General features: G+C 39.1%; 2 protein-coding genes and 2 pseudogenes across 3 annotated transcripts in view; all 4 read left to right on the top strand.

Moving 5' to 3' along the window:
- Positions 1–23,656, top strand: part of LOC145523899 (olfactory receptor 8D2-like) — a 147,202-nt gene that overhangs the window by 24,971 nt on the left and 98,575 nt on the right. For both annotated transcript variants that reach the window (XR_014066953.1, XM_081535153.1), the window contains exon 2: positions 7,917–8,038. The gene's annotated coding sequence lies outside the window, so the exon portion shown is untranslated. The remainder of the gene's footprint in view (positions 1–7,916; positions 8,039–23,656) is intronic.
- On the top strand, positions 4,117–5,061 carry LOC145523101 (olfactory receptor 8B3-like; annotated as a pseudogene).
- Positions 9,212–10,156, top strand: LOC145523898 (olfactory receptor 8B3-like). The gene has a single exon (XM_081535152.1). It carries the CDS (start codon positions 9,212–9,214, stop codon positions 10,154–10,156), a length of 945 nt encoding a protein of 314 aa, XP_081391278.1.
- Positions 20,973–21,900, top strand: LOC145524611 (olfactory receptor 8C8-like; annotated as a pseudogene).

The raw sequence follows: 23,656 nt of genomic DNA on the forward strand, positions 1-23,656 counted from the left end.
ACATATTGGGCTTGAGTTAAAAAAAGGAACCAGGAATTAGCAAAAGATATAGTTCAGTGAAAAGGATAACTGTTTGACACATTTTGTTATAACTAAATCAGGCTACTGTGACCATTATGTAGATAGAAGAAAGGAGGGTATATGAAGAGTACATCGTGAGAAACGCTGGGCTGGAGGAAGCACAAGCTGGAATCAAGACTGCTGGGAGAAATATCAATAACCTCAGATATGCAGATGACACCACCCTTATGGCAGAAAGTGAAGAAGAACTAAACAGCCTCTTGATGAAAATGAAAGAGGCTAGTGAAAAAGTTGGCTTAAAGCTCAACATTCAGAAAACTAAGATCATGGCATCTGGTCCCATCACTTCATGGGAAATAGATGGGGAAACAGTGGCTGACTTTATTTTTCTGGGCTCCAAAATCAGTGCAGATGGTGATTGCAGCCATGAAATTAAAAGACGCTTACTCCTTGGAAGGAAAGTTATGACCAACCTAGACAGCATATTAAAAAGCAGAGACATTACTTTGCCAGCAAAGGCCCATCTAGTCAAGGTTATGATTTTTCCAGTGGTCATGTATGGATGTGAGGGTTGGACCTTAAAGAAAGCTGAGTGCCGAAGAATTAATGCTTTTGAACTGTGGTATTGGAGAAGACTCTTGAGAGTTCCTTGGACTGCAAGGAGATCCAACCAGTCCATCCTAAAGGAAATCAGCCCTGAATATTCATTGGAAGGACTGATGTTGCAGCTGAAGCGCCAATACTTTGGCCACTTGATGCGAAGAGCTGACTCATTGGAAAAGACCTTGACACTGGGAAAGATTGAAGGCAGGGGGAGAAGGGGATGACAGAGGATGAGATGGTTGGATGGCATCACTGACTCAATGGACATGGGTTTGGGTGGACTCCAGGAGTTGGTGATGGACAGGGAGGCTTGGCATGCTGCGGTTCATGGGGTCGCAAAGAGTTGGACATGACTGAGCGACTAAACTGAACTGAATGAGTTAATTTTGCAATGTTAGGAATAAGCTGAGTATCTCTACAATCATTTCTCTGCCTGTAGTTACACTGGTTGTATTAAAGATGAAAGAATGACCTTTAACTTGAGCATAGCACTTTGCCATAAACTTTCTTGTAATGTGACTTCAGGTAATATAAACTTGGAGGGAGTGTTTCTGTTTCCTGCATCACCTAAATAAGACTTCTAACATTTTCATAGAAAACACATGTTTTAATGAATCTCTAAGGTCCTCATCAAGACTAAGCCCCAAAATGTCTATCTTATGGGACACATTTCAAGTTTGTCCTGAGTAATTTTTGGTATTCTTGTTATTTCTAAGCATCTGGTAATAATAGTTGGGACTCATTTTAGTAATGATTGGGTTTTCAAATATCCTATGTGTAATCCATACGAAGGATTTTCCAAATGTTTTTCTTGTGTCTCTGCTCTCTTTATTCTTTCTCATTGAGTTCACCTGACTCCATGACTTTAACCTTTGTGTAAATGGTCCCCAGATCTTTTTATCAGATTCTGATCTTCCTCTTGAGCATTATTTAGCCTTATTTGGGTTGTATACTTCAGGAGAAGGCAATGGCAACCCACTCCAGTGTTCCTGCCTGGAAAATCCCGTGGAGGAGGAGCCTGGTAGGCTGCACTCCATGGGGTCTCGAAGAGTCGGACACGACCGAGAGACTTCACTTTCACACACTGGAGAAGGAAATGGCAACCCACTCCAGTGTTCTTGCCTGGAGGATCCCAGGGACAGGGGAGCCTGGTGGGCTGCCATCTATGGGGTTGCACAGAGTTGGACATGACTAAGTGACTTAGCAGCAGCAGCAGCAAGGTTGTATACTTCTTTTTAGTTGCTCAGTTGTGTCCAACTCTTTGTGACCCCATGGACTATATAACCCACCAGGCTTCCCTGTTCATGGGATTTTTCAGGCAAAAATACTGCAGTGGGTTGCCATTCTTCTACTTGCTTGTCCAGCTGGGAACTCAAGATCAGCATGTTCACAACTGAATGCATAATGTTTATGAACATTCCTATTCTTTCTGAATTTTCTGTTTGTAGTAACATCATAGTTTAACCTAGCACCTAGGCTAATATCTTTGGGATTTTTGTCTATTTCTATCCCATTTGTGAGAAGCTCTACTGACTTTCCTTTCAGTATCTCTTTATGTGTTTGTTTCTTGGAATTATTCACAGTAGCACAGTTCATTCAGGGCATTTTTATCATTCACTGACCATTTTAATTGCCTCTTGTGAGTCACCTTGTCTCCAGTCTCTCTTATGTCAGGCCATTCTACCAGCCATTGCCATATTAATCTTTCTAAGCTTGCGTTTAGATGATTTCAATACTATGTCAAAAAAAGAAATAAAAATTTCGAATGGTTCCTAATGGCTTCCGATAGTGAGCTGACCTTGATTTTGGCATTTGAAAGCTTCTTCTATGGACCCAAATCTGCCTTTTGATCTATGCTGTCAAGGAGAGACATTGAGACATTTCTGAGAACTTGTGGAAATCCTCTTTGTGACATTCAGGGAAGATGGAAATTACATTACTTTCTCTGAATTCAGCAGCTTTGATCTGAAGTGCTCTTAGGTGAGATCTAAGAGTTTAGCAGTGACCTTACATGCCTTACTGATGTCTTTCCTGTCTCATACTCAGGTCTGCAGAGAAAAACACCAGCACTACATAAGTCTTTGCCTGCAGGGCAAGAGTTTTGTTGTAGTGTCCAACATAGGTTCCAGGAAGGATGGGAAAGGAATCCTCATTCCTTCATTCTTTTATTATACAAATATTTATTGGGTGCCTATTATGTGCCAAGTATTGCTCTGAGGTGCTGCAAAATAACTCTGAAGAAAATGGAAAAAAATATAGCTTATATTCAAACGTTTGTGAGTACATAAATGTGTGTTTATGTGTGGTGGGAACATGCAAGGAACAAATAAATGTATAGTATTTCATATAGTGATAGATGCTAGAAAGAAACCATGTAGATGCAGGGGAGATTCTGCTTTTCTATTTGGGGATGTGTCCTATTTTGTAAGAAACTAAAAGGTCTGTAAAATGGTATACTTGCAACAAGTCAGCGTTCTTATCATGAACTAGGCTGAATATGTGAAGTAGGTAATTTCTTTTTGCCTCAAAGTCTGACCTCTGGGGAAAACACTAAGAAAACATAGGTCTTTTAATTTTTAATCAGGTTCCTAGGATTTCCCAATCCATAAAAACCCTTGGGTCATATTAGCAGGTGGCTCCCTGGGCACCAGCAGATGCTATTTACACCCCTTAGTCTGGAGAGGACACTCTTCAGAGCCACCATCAGAAATCATGACCTGTAACTCATGGCATGTCAGAGCCAGAGCTACTGAGGTCTGTGCTCTGGCTTCATTGGTCTAAAACTCACTGAAAACAAAAACAACAGAAAACTCTGTTTTAGGTTGTTCTCCCTCAAAATTCATCAGAGCCACTTGCCCTTCCATGCAAATAATGGAGAAGAGTTAATAAGGTGAGCTGATCTTGATTTTGTCATTTGGAAGCTTCCAAAACTGATCCAAATCTGAGTTTTGATCTGATTCTGTGCTGAATTTAGCAAGGAGAGACATTAGGACCTTTCTGAGAGCTTGTTGAAGTCCTCTATCTGACATTCGGGAAGGATGAAAATGACTTTATTTCTCTGAGCTCAATTAATCCAGCAAGACTGAGGTCCTCATGAGGTGAGTGTTGAATTTTATCTGTCCTGTTACTTGTCTTCCAAACCTCATCTGTGGAAGCCTGGGGCTCCCTGAAATGACATGCCTTCTCTCTGCTTAGATGACCACTGATCATTGGGTGGGCCTGGTAAACTGTCAGAGCAGAAGTGGAGCAGAGATGCTGCTGTCATGAGGTCACAGGGTTACTGAATCTTATCCCTGTAGAACTTGCCCATTAGTGTTTTTGATACACATCTTTAAAAATTCCCTCAGCCTTTATACAGAAGAGAAAACAAAGGCACGCAGAAGGGTGGGTGGTCCTTCCTTCTTGCATTCTGAGTCTTTCTCATTAGAGTGGGATTGGGTGGAGAGAGCAGGGTACTCGTTTTAACATTGCCCTCTGTCCTGTTCCCCAGGTATGTCCTAGGGAAGAATGGTCCCAGGGAATGACTCTTCAGTGACTGAGTTTATCCTGCTGGGTTTAACACAGCAGCCAGAACTCCAGCTGCCTCTCTTTTTCATTTTCTTAGCAATTTATGTGGTCACTGTGGTGGGGAACGTTGGCTTGATTATTCTTATTGGTCTGAACCCTCACCTGCACACTCCCATGTACTACTTTCTCTTCAATCTTTCCTTCATTGATCTCTGCCACTCCTCTGTCATTACCCCTAAAATGCTGATGAGTTTTGTAAGCCAGAACCTCATCTCTTATGCAGAGTGCATGACTCAGCTCTGCTTCTTCTCCTTCTTTGTTATTGATGAGTGCTTTATTTTGACGTCAATGGCCTATGACCGATACGTGGCCATCTGTAAGCCCCTGCACTACAAGGTCTCCATGTCCCATCAGGTCTGCCTCATGCTGACGGTGAGTATATACGCAATGGGGCTTGTGGGTGCCACGGCCCACACTGGGTGCATGCTGCGACTCTCCTTCTGTGATGGAAACATCATCAATCACTACATGTGTGACATTCCTCCTCTCCTCCAGCTCTCCTGCACAAGCACCTCCATCAATGAGCTGGTGGTTTTCATTGTGGTGGGTGTCAGTGTCATAGTACCCAGTGTCACCATCTCCGTTTCTTACACCTTGATCCTCTTGAACATCCTCCACATCCGTTCTGCAGAGGGCAGGTCCAAAGCCTTCAGTACCTGCAGCTCCCACATAATCGTGGTTTCTCTTTTCTTCGGATCGTCTGCATTCATGTATCTCAAGCCTTTTCCTGCTGGGTCTCTGGATGAAGATAAAGTGTCCACAGTTTTTTACACCATTGTGGGACCAATGGTGAATCCTTTCATCTACAGTTTGAGGAACAAAGATGTCCAAGTTGCACTGAGTAAGACTTTGAGGAAAAGGGTGTTCTAAGTGGATTTTTTTGTACTATTTGTTACTAATAATTAGTAGTATTTGTTACCAATAATTAGTACTATTTGTTACTAGTAATTGTTACACATGTTACTCTTTACCTACCCTGTGAGAGCCAAGGTGGTTCTTTCTCAGATTTTCACTGTGAGAACCTGCTGGGGTGTTTTGGAGGTAAAATCCAAGAAAGTGTGGCAGTCCCCTAAAACTGTGTCTCTTATGGTGTGCTGCAAGTCTTTGGGGTTTCAAAGAGTCAGATATGACTTAGTGACTGAATAACAATGAATCTTAATATCTATTTAATAGAAACGTGTTATCTCCGACTCTAATCTAGCATCATAGGATTCATTGTAGACTTTCCCTTTTGTGTATCTGTAAATTCTTTCTTTGATGGTGTCACCTACTTATTTGACTCTACAATGTAAGGAGAAAAGGGGGAAAAGAAAACTGTGTACAAGCACTGTACTCCAGACGGTAAATGTATTTCTCACACTGGTATTGATTTGCAATTCTGAAACTATCACATGTGTACTGGGATTGAATGAATGATAGTAAATTTAGATAATAGAAATTTTGTTATAACCAAATGCCTTTTCCTGACTAATTTGCTTATGACTGGTAATGATACTATACACTTTCACAAAGTGTAGTGGTAGGGCATTCCTTGCTTTTCTCTTGTCTTTGACCAGTTATTAAAAACCTGCTAAAAATCTGGATGTCTCAGTCTTTATTCTTAGAGAAGGAAGAATGAGAGCTTTGACTCAGATTGGCTTAAAGAGGATTCAAAGAACCAGCTTCAGCTGTGATTTCTAGCCTCTGCCCCTGAAACATTTTCCATAAATAAAACAGATTTACTTTTGTATAAATACAAGAATATAGTAATATTTAAATTACTACTGAAGGTGGAATAAACTTAAATTGTAAAAAATGGAATGCTGCTGCTGCTAAGTTGCTTCAGTCGTGTCTGACTCTGTGTGACCTCATAGACGGCAGCCCACCAGGCTCCCCCGTTCCTGGGATTCTCCAGGTAAGAACATTGGAGTGGGTTGCCATTTCCTTCTCCAATTCATGAAAGTGAAAAGTGAAAGTGAAGTCGCTCAGTCGTGTCCGACTCTTTGTGACCCCATGGACTGCAGCTTACTAGGCTCCTCCGTCCATGGGATTTTCCAGGCAAGAGTACTCGAGTGGGGTGCCATTGCCTTCTCTGAAATGGAATGCTACTCAACAGTAAAGGGAATGGCTATTGATACATGCAACAAATGGGATGAACATTAAACGCATCATGACTAGTGAAAAAAGCCAGTCTCAGAGATTCATATTGTTTGATTTCATTTATTATCCTCCAAATGACTTGACTGTGGGGGTGGAGATGGAGATGGAGAAAACAGAGATGAATGTGAAAGGGGATGGGTGTGACTATAAAAGAGTAGTATAAGAATTTCTAAAGGTAGTGAAACAGTTCTATATCCAGTCGTGGTGTTGTTACATGAATATATACAAAGGATCAAATTGCATAGATCTACACACATGTACACACACAATGTAAACACTCAGTGCATATAAAACTGCTAAAATCTCACTGTCTGCAGTCCTGAAGTCTTGTTACCATTACTAAACCAGTGTCCATTTCCTGGTTTTACTGTTACACAGCAATTGTGAAAGATGTCATCATGATAGGAAGCTAGATGGAGTTCAAGGGACTCTACATTATTTTAGCAACTCCCTGTGAATCTATACTTATTTCAAAATAAATGTTAGCTGCAATCTCATAAGCACAAATAGAAGTTAATACATATCTAGGAATTCTAAAGTCATTTTCTTGAAATAAAAGTCTTTAGACAGTGATTTTCTTATGTACTCTATGCTTAGTCACTCAGTCATGTCTGACTCTTTGCGACTCCATGGACTGTAGCCCTCCAGGCTCCTCTGTCCATGGGGATTCTTCAAGCAAGAATAGTGGAGTGGGTTGCCATGCCCTCCTCCAGGGGATCTTCCCAACTAGGGATCGAACCCAGGTCTCCCACATTGCAGGTGGATTCTTTATTGTCTGAGCCACCAAGGAAGCCCAAGAATACTGGAGTGGGTAGCCTATCCCTTCTCCAGGGGATCTTTCTGACCCAGAAATTGAGCCAGGGTCTCCTGGATTCCAGGTAGATTCTTTACCAGCTGATCTACCAGGGAAGCCCCTGATTTTCTTACAGACTTTATTAAAAGCAAAGACATACTGAGTCAGAACAGCCCAAACTAAATTTTCATGGAATATTGGATTAGAATTATACCTAATAGCATTTTACTGAAACAATAATGTCTAAAAGCAATAAAAATATCCTTTTACTATATGTCTATAAAATGTTTGTAAATATTTAAAGATACTCAAACTATTTTATAAAGCAAATAAATAACCTTTATTGAAGTGTTTATAAATTTTTATGAAAATTAATATGTTACCTGGAATGACAGTTAATGAAATTTTCAGTGACATTAATTATTTTCATTTTTATGAAGAACAGAGAGGATCTTTTTCTATATCCCAGGGGATGTACGTACCCTGAAGGAAAACTAACATTCACTGTCATGATTAGGGTGTAAAAATAGACACCAATTTCTTGCCTGCAGAGCTTATCACAATGGGAAGGTCTTAGGGGAGACTTACCCCTGGATTTCTAGTCAGGTATAAAAAATGACAAGCCTTAAGCAAATGACATGTGCTCTATAACATGGTGGTGTAGCTGCCTAGTCTGTGGTTTCCCTTTACAGTCTCCTAATAGATTTATAGCTACAACTTTAATCTGAACCTTAGACCAACTTCTGTAACGTTCAGACTGCTGTATCAATGCTCTGACTCTTTGCCAACACAGGGAGAAGATTCTGTGACTGCATCTACTCAGCACTGATATCTCCAAAGCCAGTTCTTCCAGAACAGTGGAGGTGAAACACATATGAAATTCCCCTGGCACTGAGTTTCCTCAATGGAAGGAATGTGAGTTAACTAAGTTTCTTTTTTTTCTCTGTTGCTAAAAATTGAGGAAAAGTATTTATATCGAATAACAAGAAACTCCAAAGTCTGGATCTCTGACTCAACTGCTTGTATTGTTCTGAGCATATCCTCTGTGTTGGCTTTGTCCTCATTCTGGTAGCAGGGGAACTATAGCAGTTCCAAGTGACAAATCCAGAACATAGCAATATCAGAGGAAGAAACTGTTTGTTTTTCTCCTAAAATTTTTTTGTTGAAATATATGTATTATACAACTTTACATGTCATAATAAGAATACAGCTTGGTTTGTTTTCACTAACTTAACAGCTAATTTAATCAGCACCCAAATTAATTTATTTCTCTTTCATGCCATCCTACAAAACATGGTAAAGTACATCAATCTTGTTTTATTCATCCTCTGTTCTTCTAGGATGGAATAGAGCCGGAGAATGTGTAGAAACAATGGAGTATATAGTTAAGTATAAAGTTGAGGCCATCAAGGTTCTCCTCCATACCTGTTACCAATTAATGACTTTGTGATATCTTGTAGTAAAGTGTCTGTAAATCCTATAGACTGTTCACAACTTCCTTTCAGGAAGCAGAATATTGGTGTGGCCTCTGCTCTGTAGGAATTCTCTTTCTTGAAGGTCATCATAGGGAAACTGAGATATCTAGCAGAGTGATGGAAACTTGAGTAGGAATGAAAAAGTGACTTGTCAGATGAGTAGGTTAGAGAGATGAGAATACATTCCCACCACTGAAAGTCGTCAACAGGCAGGTTTGTTCCTCAGCTACCCCATCCCTCTAGCTTTTAGTAAAAATAAAGTTAGAGCCATGATTTGTCCCATACAACTCATGAAAGCAAAAGACATGGGAGAGGACATGGGTAAACCTAAGGCTGATTCATGTTGATGTTTGGTACATAACAATGCAATACTGTAAAGCAATTATCCTTCAATTAAAAATAAATAAATTTAATAAAAAAGAGTGATTTAAATGTTGAGAAGTGTGTGCCTCCAGACGCTATGAAGCAGAGGAGGTCTTACATGATTTCTGCCAGTCTGAGATTCTTTCTCATAAATGAAACTCATATAAAAGTGATTTTGTAAGGACAGAGCTGTGTTCCCTACTAATGAAATTTTCTTCTGTTCTCACAGATTTCTGAAGTTGAGAATAGAATGTTGGCTAGAAATGACTCCTTAGTGACTGAATTTATTCTTGCTGGATTAACAGACCGTCCAGAGCTCCAGCAACCCCTCTTTCACCTGTTTCTAGTGATCTATGTTGTCACCATGGTGGGCAACCTGGGCTTGATGATTCTTATTGGTCTAAATTCTCACCTCCACACCCCCATGTACTATTTCCTCTTCAACCTGTCCTTCATTGATCTCTGTTACTCTTCTGTTTTCACCCCCAAGATGTTGATGAACTTTGTGTTCAGGGAGAATATCATCTCTTATGTGGGGTGCATGACTCAGCTGTTTTTCTTTCTCTTTTTTGTCATCTCTGAGTGCTATATGTTGACCTCAATGGCCTATGATCGCTATGTGGCCATCTGTAACCCCTTGCTGTATAAGGTGTCCATGTCCCATCAGGTCTGTTTGGTGCTCTCTTTGGCTGCATATGTGATGGGGTTTACTGGAGCGTCTGCCCACACAGGGTGCATGCTTAGACTAACCTTCTGCAATGTTAATGTCATCAGCCATTACTTGTGTGACATCCTCCCACTCCTCCAACTCTCTTGTACCAGCACCTATGTCAATGAGGTGGTAGTTCTCATTGTCGTGGGTATTAACATCACAATACCCAGTTTCACCATCCTAATTTCTTACATCTTCATCCTCACTAGTATTCTTCATATCAAATCTTCTCAAGGAAGATCGAAAGCCTTCAGTACCTGTAGCTCCCACATGATAGCTCTTTCTCTTTTTTTTGGTTCAGCGGCATTCACGTACCTTAAATATTCTTCTCCTGGATCTGTGGAGCAGGGAAAAATTTCTTCTGTCTTCTATACTAATGTGGTGCCCATGCTCAATCCTTTGATTTACAGTTTGAGGAACAAGGATGTCAAAGTGACACTGAGGAAATCCCTGTTTAAAACCCAGAAGAGAACCATGTTCTAATTTGAAATGACCATATTGTAAAGCAGTTCAAGTTTTAATTAGTTTTTATTGGTGTTTTTTGAGAAGAGTCTTTGTTTATCACCATGTTGCTTCCACAGATTGTGTTATATTTGGAATAATAGACTTGTCTTATTACTTCCTCATTGCTGGTCTTATCTCATATTTGTCCCCTGTATTTCTTGTACCTCATATCAGTTTACTGAATAGCAACTTGTTTATAAAAGGAACAAATATGCTGACCTTTTTAAATATAATTTTTTATACTTCTGTCTTCTGTGTTATTCCTACTCTGTACAAATGTGATGAAGTATAAATCATAGAAATTTAAAATTACACTTTGCCTATCTAAACACAGAAGTACCAAATGCTATAGAAGCATTCTCATGCCTGTTGATAATATTGCTGGTATAGGCAACAGAATTCAATAAATTGTCTTAATACAAACTAGTATATAGCTTAAAGTGTTATCATATTCTCTGATCTTTTACTTTTGTTCTATGTTTCTTATCAACTTACTTTTTAGTTTTGTCCTTTCTTATTCCCTTGGCAAATTGCAAAATTTGTACCATAGTGTCACCAGTTTTTGAGAGCCTGTATCAGCCCAGGTCATGTAATGTTAAAGAGAATATATGTAGTTTCATCTTTTATTACCAAAGATGGCATTAACAGAATACAATGAAAGGAATAATAGGTACCTTAGGATCCCAGTAAGGGGACTGGCTGCTTTATTATAAAACTTGCATTCATTATTATATAAAATGACATAAAATATTTTGAAAAAGAGCATATAGTTCTTACTGCAGAGTTTTTTATTTACCACTTTAAAGGAAAATATTGCACATTAAGTTAGGAGAAATATGTTAGACATTGCTTTATTCATCTAATGAGAGTTATCATGAAAAAAGTCATATGCTAATGATAATAGACTATATTTCTTTCAATGGTTCTTGAGCTTATTTAAACCTGTTTCAGTGCATTCAGGCTAGTGTAACAAAATACCACAGACTCAATGACTTATAAACAACAGAAATTTATTTCTCACAGTTCTGAAGGTTGGAAATCTAGGATCAGGATACCAGCATAAATGAGTGAGGGCACTGTTCTGGGCTACACCCTTCTCATTATATGCTTACTTGGTGGAAGGGGCTAGTGATTTCTGTGAAATGTCTTTTACAGTGCACTAATATCAATTGTGAGGGTTCCATCTTCATGACTTAAGTACCTCCTAAGGGTCCCTTCTTCTAATATCATCATCTTTGGGAGTTAGGATTTCAACATTTGATTGTAGCACCTTGTCTCACTGATAACGTAATTAACAGATTTAAAGTAGGTGCTGTTTTCTGTAAGTTTCCTGTTTCTCCAGTACCTTTTCAACTTGTATATGTAGAATATCAGATGTATTTGGAGGATAAGAAATACTTGTTAAATTGTGTTATCTTGTTTGAGTAACAACAATAATAAATTTTATTGTTATAGATAATAATTAAAGGAATGGTATAGTAAATACAAATACTAGTAAATAAATAAATCAGAAAGAACTTTAGGGTATCATTTATTTCTCTGAGAGTGGACTTCCGCAGCTCTAGACATGCTGCTCAGCTCCCAGTCAAGATAAGTAGCTGTGGGGAGCATCAGTCACTGTCTATAGCTTATACTGCTTTGGCTCCACCATAGTGTTCAGGCAGAGTCCATGCTTACTCTGAGATGCCCTCAGCCAACGGTTTAGCATGGTGGGTCACACAGGAGCTGGCCATTTTATACATTATATATTATACATGTATCTCCTGATAGACAGTCTTTGGTTAGGGACTTTCTATCATTATTAATGAGAATTATAGAACAGCACTGTGGCCTGAGATTTTCCTTCTCCATCTCCTTTCTTAGATGTCAGATCTTCATAGAGGTCTGAAGGCCTTTCTCATGGACTTTCAGCCCCTATTTTAGCCTTAGACTTTTTAATAATAAGTGTCTTGAAAGTGAAAGTCCCTCAGTTGTGTCCAACTCTTTGCGACCCCATGAACTATACAGTCCCTGGAATTCTCCAGGCCAGAATGCTGGAGTGGGTAACTGCTAACTTCTCCAGGGGACCTTTCTAGCCCAGGGATCAAACCCAGGTCTCCCACATTCCAGTTAGATTCTTTACCAGATGAGCCACAAAGGAAGCCCAAGAATACGGGGGTAGGTAGCCTATCCCTTCTCCAGCGGATCTTCCTGACCCAAGAATTGAAGTGGGATCTCCTGCATTGCAGGCAGATTCTTTACCAACTGAGCCATCAGGGAAGTAATAAATGTCTTGCAAGTCTAATATTTCTTGGCATTTGCTTCTTGGAGAACTTTAAGTGACACAAAGAACTTACTGATTTTAAAGCTTAGTGTAATGTTCAAATAAAGACTGAGTTTTTTGTTATAAAACAGGCAAATGAATAACAGATAAAATAGAAGATTCAGAAAAAGATCCTCATCTATACAGTTAATTGTTTTTTAACCAAGTAGTAAGACAATTTCAGAGAGAAAGAAAAACTAAGAACCTGATGCTTGGAAATATTAACTTTTCATGAGAAAACTATTAAACTTGATCTCTATTTAACAGCATACACAAAAATTAATTTAAAGTGGATCAAAACAATAGACACAAAACTTAAATGTGTCCTCTAAAAGAAAACATAGGAAAATGTCTTCGTGTAGGCATAGATTTCTTAGACATATTCTAGTAAACAGGAGATTCCAAAGAGGAGAAAAAAGATAAACTTCATTAAAATTAGAAAACCTATCAAAAAATATTCATAAGCAAACCATATACTAGAAAAATATTTGCAGTACATAGATTTGATAAATTTATTGTATCCAAAGTACATGGCAATTTAATAACTAAAATATATTTTAATGATAAAATACAGTTTCATATATTTGCAAATCATTTGAAAGACACATCCATGTGTGTAAATGGCATGTGTAAATGGCCAATAAGGACATGGAAATATGCCTAACTTGGTGCAGCCCCTTAGATGTATACTCAGTAGCTGGACAATAGTCCTTTAGCAACTATTCTGTCTTCCCTCACTTCATTGCCCAAACTCTGCCCCTACCTTTTCTAATGATGTATAGTTGATTTACATATCATATTAATTTCATGTGTACAGCATGATATGTTGGTACTTTTATATGCTGTACTCTGTTAAAAAATTATTACAATTAATAATCATAATTACTAAACAATATATTCTTGTTGCTTATCTGTTTTACCTAGTAGTTTGTATGTCTTAGTCCCATGCATGTAATTTGCCTTTCCCTCCTTCCCTCTCAGTTAGTGCCTCCTCTGACAGTTCCCAAGTAGACACCAGGTAACCAGGGAGCCACTGATGTAGCCCACAAAAGCCAACCTTCAGGGAGAGGTCCAGAGAAAGTTGCAGAAGGATGGAGTGGGGACCTGAAGGAGCCAATGGGGAAGACCCAGCAGGGTTTGCTTACTAGTAAACAACTTTTGAAACTGGGGACTTTGCCAAATATTTCTGTTACATCTGAAATATCTAATAATACATATGCAATGATTATTTTAATGTTGAGGGTTTTTCTTTTCTTTTTTGGTGGTGGTGGTGGGATAATGGGTTTTCCCTTTGATTTGTTTTTCTCTGTTAAAATGACTCATAAAGTTCTTTAAAAAGTAATATGTAAAAAAACAGCAAACATTATTCTCAATGGTAAAAAAGTGAAAACACTTCTTCTAAGATCAGGAACAAGACAAGACAATTACAATTAATAGACACTTTCACCACTGTTATTCAACAAAGTTTTGGAAGTCCACCCATGGCAATCAGAGAAGAAAAAGAAATAAAAGAAATCTACATTGGAAAACAAGAAGTAAAACTCTCACTCTTTGCAGATGATACACTGTACATAGAAAACCCTTAAAGATAACATCAGAAAATTAGTAGAGCGAATCAATAAATTCAGTAAAGTCACAGGATGCAAAATCAATACACAAAAATCCCTTGCATTCCTATATACTAATCACAAAAAATCAGAAAGAAAAATTAAGGAAGAAATCCCACTCACCATTGCAACAAAAAGAATAAAATACCTCGGAATAAACCTACCTAAGGAGACAAAAGACTTGTATGCAGAAAACTATAAGATACCAATGAAAGACAACACAAGGCAGATGAAGAGATGTATCATGTTCTTGGATTGGAAGAGTCAATATTATGAAAATTAATACACTACCTAAAAAAGTCTATACAGACAATGCAATCCTATCAAATTACCAATGACATTTTTCACAGAACTAGAACAAAAAATTTCACAAGTTTATGGAAACACAAAAGACCTCAAATAGCCAAAGTAATCTCAAGAAAGAAAAACGAAACTGGAGGAATCAACCTTCCTGTCTTCACAACATACTACAAAGCCAGAGTAATCAAAGAGAGTATGGTACTGGCACAAAAACATAAATATAGACCAATGGATCAGGATAGAAAACCCAGAGATACACCGACACACCTATGGGCACCTTATCTTTGACAAAAGAGGCAGGAATATTCTATACAGTGGAGAAAAAGACAGTTTCTTCAATAAGTGGTGCTGGGAAAACTGGACAGATTCATGTAAAAATGAAATTAGAACACTTCCTAACACCATACACAAAAATAAAATCAAATTAGAGACCTAAATGTAAGGTCAGAAACTATAAAACGCGGAAAATGTAGGCAGAACACTCTGACATAAATCACAGCAAGATCCTCTTTGACCCACCACCTAGAGTAATGGAAACTAAAACAAAAATTAAAAAATGGGATTTAATTAAACTAGGGCTTCCCCGATGGCTCAGCAGGGAAAGAACCTGCCTACTATGCTGGAGACATGGAAGAAGATGCAGATTTGATCCCTGGGTCAGGAAGATCCCTGGAGAAGGAAATGGCACCACACTCTGGTATTCTTGCCTGGAAAGTCCCATGGATAGAGCAGCCTGGGGGGCTCCAGACCAGGCTACAGTCCATGGGGTTGCAAAGAGTCAGACATGACTGAGCAGCTAAGCGTGCAAAAGCTTTTGCACAGCAAAGAAAACTATAAACAAAATGAAAAGACAACCCTCAGAATGGGAGAAAATATTGCAAATAAGACAACTGACAAAAGATTAATCTTCAAAATACACAAGCAACTCATACAACTCACTCTCAGAAAAATAGACAACCCAACCAAAAAATGGGCAGAAGACCTAAATAGACATTCCTCCAAAGAAGACATACAGATGGCTGATAAACCCATGAAAAAAATACTCAACATAGCTCATTATTAGAGATATGCACATCAAAACTACAGTGAGGTATCACCTCACACCAGTCAGAACGGCCGTTATCAAAATGTACAAACAATAATTGCTGGAGAGCATGTGGAGAAAAGGAAAACCTCTTGCACATTTGGTGGGAACATAAATTGATATAGCCACTATGGAGAACAGTATGGAGATTTCTTAAAAAACTGGGAATAAAACAACCTTGTGGATGCATGCATGCCAAGTCACTTCAGTCGTATCTGACTCTCTCTGACCCTATGAACTGTAGCCCACCAGGTCCCTCTGTCCATGGGATTCACCAGGCAAGAATACTGGAAGGGGTTGCTATGTCCTCCTCCAGGGTATCTTCCAGACCCAGGGATTGAAACTGCATCTATGTCTCCTGCGTTGGCAGGCAGGCAGATTCTTTACCACTGACTCATCAATCCAACTACTGGGCATATACCCTGAGAAAAGCATAATTGAAAAAGACACATATACCCCAATTTTATTGTAGCACTATTTACAATAGGACACGGAAACAACCTAACTGTCCCCGACAGGTATATGGATAGAGAAGTTGTGGTACATATATACATTGAAATATTACTCAGCCATATAAAGGAACACATTTGAGTCAGTTCTAGTGAGCTGGATGAACCTAGGCCCAATTATACAAAGTGAAGTAAGTCAGAAAGAGAGAAACAAATAATGTATGTGTGCTGTGCTTAGTTGCTTGGTCTTGTCCGACTATTTGTGTCCCCATAGACTGTAGCCCACCAGGATTCTCTGTCCATGGGGATTCTCCAGGCAAGAATACTGGAGTGGGTAACCTATCCCTTCTCCAGGGGAACTTCCTGACCCAGGAATCAAACAAGGGTCTCCTGCATTGCAGGCAGATTCTTTACCAGCTGAGCTACCAGGATTAACATATATATATATATATATATATGTATATATCGGAGAAGGCAATGGCACCCCACTCCAGTACTCTTGCTTGGACAATCCCATGGACAGAGGAGCCTGGTAGGCTGCAGTCCATGGGGTCTCTAAGAGTCGGACACGACTGAGCGACTTCACTTTCACTTTCGTGCATTGGAGAAGGAAATGGCAACCCACTCCAGTGTTCTTGCCTGGAGAATCCCAGGGGCGGGGGAGCCTGGTGGGCTGCCGTCTGTCGAGTTGCACAGAGTCGGACATGACTGAAGCGACTTAGCAGCAGTATATATATATATATATATATATATATAAAAAATCTAGAAAAACAGTACTGATGAACCTATTTACAGGGAAGGAATGGAGACACTACTGTAGAGAAAAAACTTGTGAACGAAGTGGAGGAAAGAGAGGTTGGGACCAATTGAGAGAACAGGATTGACATACCCTAGCATGTGTAAAATGGGTAGGTGGTGAGAAGCTGCTGTATAGCACTATATGAACACTGCCCAGACTGGCACTCTGTGACAACCTGGATGGGTGGAATGATGGGGAGAGGAAGGCTCAAGAGGGAGGATAAATATATAATTATTATTGATTTGCAATATTGTAGCTGGAAGTCAACACTACATTGTAAAGCGATAATGCCCCACATATTCTTTTGTTTTTGGAACTGGGCATAGACTCCAAGAGATGACAAAGAAAGTAAATATCAGAACACACATTCCTCTGCCTTGGAGATTAAGAAGAATACTTATTTTAAAATTGTAAACTGAGTAGTATATTGTCTCTCAAAAGATCTGTGACACATAATGGAAAAAAACCCATTAATTTCTACTGTCAGTGGGCTCATTTAACTTGAACGGAAATCATGAGGGAGAGAATTATTTTCTGTGCTTCTAATCAATTTCCCCAGAACTACAGGAAATGAAATAAATTCTACTTGAGACAACCGATTATTTTGGAGCTCATTAAGGTGGATATGAACAGTATGAAAAGGCAAAAAGATAGGACACTGAAAGATGAACTCCCCAGGTCGGTAGGTGCCCAATATGCTACTGGAGATCAGTGGAGAAATAACTCCAGAAAGAATGAAGGGACGAAACCAAAGCAAAAACAACACCCAGCTGTGGATGTGACTGGTGATAGAAGCAGGTCTGACGCTGTAAAGAGCAATATTGCATAGGAACCTGGAATGTTAGGTCCATGAATCAAGGCAAATTAGAAGTGGTCAAACAGGAGATGGCAAGAGTGAATGTCGACATTCTAGGAATCAGCGAACTAAGATGGACTGGAATGGGTGAATTTAACTCAGATGACCATTATATCTACTACTGTAGGCAGGAATCCCTTAGAAGAAATGGAGTAGCCATCATGGTCAACAAAAGAGTCCAAAATGCAGTACTTGGATGCAATCTCAAAAACGACAGAATGATATCTGTTTGTTTCCAAGGCAAACCATTCAATATCACGGTAATTCAAGTCTATGCCCTGACCAATAATACTGAAGAAGCTGACGTTGAATGGTTCTATGAAGACCTACAAGACCTTTTAGAACTAACACCCAAAAAAGATGTCCTTTTCATTATAGGGGCCTAGAATGCAAAAGTAGGAAGTCAAGAAACACCTAAAGTAACAGGCAAATTTGGCCTTAGAGTACAGAATGAAGTGGAGTAAAGGCTAACAGAGTTTTGTCAAGAGAACACACTGATCATAGCAAACACCCTCTTCCAACAACACAAGAGAAGATTTTACACATAAACATCACCAGATGGCCAACACTAAAATGAGACTGATTATATTCTTTGCAGCCAAAGATGGAGAAGCTCTACACAGTCAGCAAAAACAAGACTGGGAGCTGACTGTGGCTCAGATCATGAACTCCTTATTGCCAAATTCAGACTGAAATGGAAGAAATTGGGGAAAACCACTAGACCATTCAGGTATGACCTAAATCAAATCCCTTATGATTATACAGTGAAAGTGAGAAATAGTTTTAAGGGCCTAGATCTGATAGACAGAGTGCCTGATGAACTATGAATGGAGGATTGTGACATTGTACAGGAGACAGGGAGCAAGACCATCCCCAAGAAAAAGAAATGCAAAAAAGCAAAATGGCTGTCTGAGGAGGCCTTACAAATAGCTGAGAAAAGAAAAGAAGTGAAAAGCAAAGGAGAAAAGAAAGACATACCCATTTGAATGCTGAGTTCCAAAGAATAGCGAGGAGAGATAAGAAAGACTTCCTCAGCGACCAATGCAAAGAAATAGAGGAAAACAATAGAATGGGAAAGAGTAGAGATCTCTTCAAGAAAATTAGAGACACCAAGGGAACATTTCATGCAAAGATGGGCTCAGTAAAGGACAGAAATGGTATGGACACAACAGAAGCAGAAGATATTAAGAAGAGGTGGAAAAAATACACAGAACTGTGCAAAAAAGATCTTCATGGCCCAGATAATCACGATGGTTTGGTCACTCACCTAGAGCCAGACATCCTGGAATATGAAGTCAAGTGGACCTTAGAAAGCATCACTATGAACAAAGCTAGTGGAGGTGATGGAATTCCAGTTGAGCTATTTCAAACCCTAAAAGATGATGCTGTGAAAGTGCTGCACTCAATATGCCAGCAAATTTGGAAAACTCAGCAGTGGCCACAGGACTGGAAAACATCAGTTTTCATTCCAATCCCTAAGAAAGGCAATGCCAAAGAACGCTCAAACTACCACACAATTAGACTCATCTCACACGCTACTAAAGTAATACTCAAAATTCTCCAAGCCAGGCTTCAGCAATATGTGAACCGTTAACTTTCAGATGTTCAAGCTGGTTTTAGAAAAGGCAGAGGAACCAGAGAACAGATTGCCAACATCCCCTGGATCATCGAAAAGGCAGGAGAGTTCCAGAAAAACATCTGTTTCTGCTTTATTGACTATGCCAAAGCCTTTGACTGTGTGGATCACAATAAACTGTGGAAAATTCTGGAAGAGATGGGCATAGCAGATCACCTGACCTGCCTCTTTAGAAATCTGAATGCAGGTCAGGAGGTAACAATTAGAACGGGCATGGGACAACAGACTGGTTCCAAATAGGAAAACGAGTATGTCAAGGCTGTGTATTGTCATCCTGCTTATTTAACTTATATGCAGAGTACATCATGAGAAACGCTGGGCTGAAGGAAGCACAAGCTGGAATCAAGATTGACAGGAGAAATATCAATAACCTCAGATATGCAGATGACACCACCCTTCTGGCAGAAATTGAAGAAGAACTAAAGAGCCTCATGATGAAAGTGAGAAAGGAGAGTGAAAAAGTTGGCTTAAAGCTCAACATTCAGAAAATTAAGATCATGGCATCCGATCCCATCACTTCATGGCAAATAGATGGGGAAACAGTGGCTGACTTTATTTTTGGGGGCTCCAAAATCACTGCAGATGGTGACTGCAGCCATGAAATTAAAAGACGCTTACTCCTTGGAAGAAATGTTATGACCAACCTAGATAGCATATTAAAAAGCAGAGGCATTCCTTTGTCAACAAAGGTCCATGTAGTCAAGGCTATGGTTTTTCCAGTAGTCGTGTATGGGTGTGAGAGTTGGGCTACAAAGAAAGCTGAGTGCCAAAGAATTGATGCTTTTGAACTGTGGTGTTGGAGAAGACTCTTGAGAGTTTCTTGGACTGCAAGGAGATCCAGCCAGTCCATCCTAAAGGAAATCAGTCCTGGGCGTTCATTGGAAGGACTGATGTTGAAGGTGAAACTCCAATACTTTGGCCACCTAATGCGAAGAGATGACTCATTTGAAAAGACCCTGATGCGGGGAAAGATTGAGGGCAGGAGGAGAAGGGAATGACAGAGGATGAGATGGTTGGATGGTATCACCGACTCAATGGACATGAGTTTGGGTAAACTCCAGGAGCCTATGATGGATAGGGAGACCTGGCTTACAGCAGTCCATGGGGTTGCAGAGTCGGACATGACTGAGTGACTGAACTGAACTGAACTGAAGATGGATATTGTCCTTGCAAGTGAAGAAAATCTTCTGGGAAAAATCTCATATAAAAATTATGGCCTGTTCCCTTAGTCTGTCAAAGACTGATGACCACAGTGATGGATACTGTCTTCTTCCTTGTCAGAAACTTTAACCTATAAGGACCATAGGGTAGAAGGAGTCCTAAGGTTCAGTGTCAGTGAGGCATCGAGGAAAAAGAAGGTGAGGGGTGAATCACCTTTGTCTCAATTCCTTTCAAACCTCAGACTCTATAAATTGAGGGTTCTGAGGAACACCACCTACTTTTTGTTCTTTTCAGTCCTGATCCTGAACAGAGCCTGGAGAGAAGGAAGAATGACGTGCAGAGACACTGGGAGTCTACCAGTATTTTTTAAGCACAGAGACAAACAAGAGGAGTAAGGACAGAAAGAAGAAAATGAGGAATCTGCGGGAATAATCATTACAAGTTTTGTAGTTTGGATGCTTTGATAAGTGTCTTTAGACAACCCTGTGGTTATAAACTAAGAGATCCAGCTCTCACTCAGGAAACAGAGAGAAAGTCCATGAAGGTCCATTGTTAATCTGAGTTTCTGCCTCTGTTCCTAGAGATCACGACTGTGTAGTAAATGAATATGGAAAATGCCTCCTCTGTGACTGAGTTTATTCTTATGGGATTGACAGACCAACCTAAACTCCAGCTACCTCTGTTTTTCCTGTTTCTGCTGAACTACACGATCATTGTAGTGGACAATTTGTGCTTAATGATCTAATTTGTCTAAATTCACACCTGCACACGCCCATGTACTTTTTTCTCTTCAATCTCTCTTTTATTGATCTTTGTTACTCATTTGTCTTTACCCCCAAAGTGCTAATGAGCTTTATTTTTGGGAAATATGCTATCTCCTTTACAGGATGTATGTCTCAGCTGTTTGTTTTTTTTTTTTCTGCTTTTTTGTCAGCTCTGAGTGCTATGTGTGGACAGCCATGGCCTACGATCACTATGTGGCCATCTGTAAGCCCTTGCTGTTCACAATGGCCCTGGCCCCTCAGGTGTGTTCTCTGCTGATGTCTTGTTTGTATGTGATGGGGTTTCCTGGAGCCATGGTCCACACAGAGTGTATGATGAGGCTGAACTTTTGTTCATCAACCATTTCATGTGTGACACCTTCCCGCTCCTCCAGCTCACCTGCAGCAGCATTTATGCCAATAGGATTGTAGTTTCTGCTGTTGTGGGGACAGTTGTAATAGTATCTAGCCTCATTGTCTTTATTTCTTACACTTTGATTCTTTTCAATATTCTTCATATACCATCATCTAAAGGTTGATCCAAAGCCTTGAGCACCTGTTTGTCCCATATTACAACAGTTGGTCTATTTTATGGATTTGGGCTGCTCACTCATGTCAGACCATCATCTTCTGGGCTTGTGGAAGAGGGAAACTTTTTCTCACTCTTTTCCACCAATGTGGTACCCATGCTGAACCCTCTCATATAGCCTCAGGAACAAAGATGTCAAAATTGCTGTGAAGAAAATCCTGAAGAGAATTATAAACTGAACCAAACCATTTATGCCACCTTACAATCTCCTTATCTGCTTGATTTTATCCTCTTCCTCTTATTCTTTTTTTACATATTTCTTTGTCTTCCTCATGTCTTGTTGACAGGATGTCATCTCTAATGTCTGATGCCTATTCTTCTCTTGCTATATAATGTAACACTGTGGGCCTATTTGACTGGAGAATCATCCTCAGCCATAAGTGATCCCATAGCATTTGGAGAGTAGGGACCAAAAACCTTTCCCATCTGATGATAACACTACTATTTCCCTTGTGTGTCAACTCATCCAAGGTATGCCATAGAGTAGTACGCTGTTTGACCAATTTTTTTCTTTTTTCTTTCATTACATAGAGCCCTTTCCTGTGTCAGTGCTGTCATTACTTACCACTCCATTAACACAGAGAAGTAATGACAAAAATGTGGATGTGGTAAAGATGTAAAAATTTCCAAAAATTTTCTGGATTTTATTTGAGTAATAGCTCCTGTTCTGTATTTTAGGTGCCACAAAGGTAAAGAAATTGAATAATTTGTTGAACTATAATTCTTTTATTCTTGAGGATACTTGAGAATGAATAAGCTAAACTATTCTATCTACTTTTCTCAATCCACACCAATAAAAATGCCTGTTTTTAATTTATTGGTCAATTGATATATTGTCATAAATATAATTGAAATTGTTATCAACTTGCCTATCAATGGATTGTAATTGTGATTAAAAGTTGCATAGTGATATATTTGACTACAGAATATGTTATCAAACATAAGGTCAGGATTTGTTGTCTAACTATGTAAGAGGGCCTTCCCTTTGCAAAGAAAGATGTGTTTCCCACTTTTCAAAAGAAAACAAAAGTATTTGGCAGGAACGTTGTCCTGTTGATATTTATTCTTTTAGTTCATAAATTGGACTCCTTTCTTCTATTAGAGGAAAATTTAAATTGGTAGAAAATAATGTGTTCTAGAATTTTACAAATGGTCTAAAAGATAAATCTCCTTATCTGATTTTTTGCTGAGGAAATAGTGCTGTGACTTGCTCAGAATCACACAGCTAAAATTGCAGAGACCAGTTTTTGCAGCCACTGTTCATCTTGTGAAAAAAATGGAAGGAAAGAAAGAACTGTGAAGGGACAGATAGAACTTCTGGAGAGTTGTTTCTGAATGAGCTTGAAAGTGGGAATTGTCCAGTGTGGAGTTATCTCAGAAAACTAGAAATAGAAATACCATATGTCCAGTAATTCCACTTCTGTGTATATATCTGAAAAATATGAAAACGCGAATTCAAAAAGATATTTGTACCCCAATATTCAGCGCAGCATTACTTACAGTTGCCATGATATGGGAGTATCCTAAATCTCCATCAACAGATTGAAGGGATAAGATGCGGTAAATATATACAATGGAATATTACTCATCCATCAAAAGAATGAAAATTTCCCATTTACAACAGCATCGATGGGCTTGGAAGGTATTATGCTAAGTGGAATAAGTCAGGCAAAAAAGACAAAGATGATATTACTTATATGTGAAATCAGAAAACTGTAAAAAATTAGTGAATAAAGCAAAAGAGATATAGACTAATTGATGTAGAGAACAAATTTATATTTATCTGTAGGGAAAAAGAAGTGGGAAGAGGCAATAAAAGGATAGGTGATTAAGAGGTGTAAACTATTATGCATAAAATAAGCTTTAAGGATATATTGTACAACACAGGAGAACAACCAGTATTTTTATAATAACTATAAATGGAATATAACCTCT

The sequence above is a fragment of the Giraffa tippelskirchi genome, chromosome 10, assembly GCF_054371585.1.
Source record: "Giraffa tippelskirchi isolate mGirTip1 chromosome 10, T2T-mGirTip1v1.2.pri, whole genome shotgun sequence".
In the NCBI taxonomy this organism is placed as follows: Eukaryota; Metazoa; Chordata; class Mammalia; order Artiodactyla; family Giraffidae; genus Giraffa; species Giraffa tippelskirchi.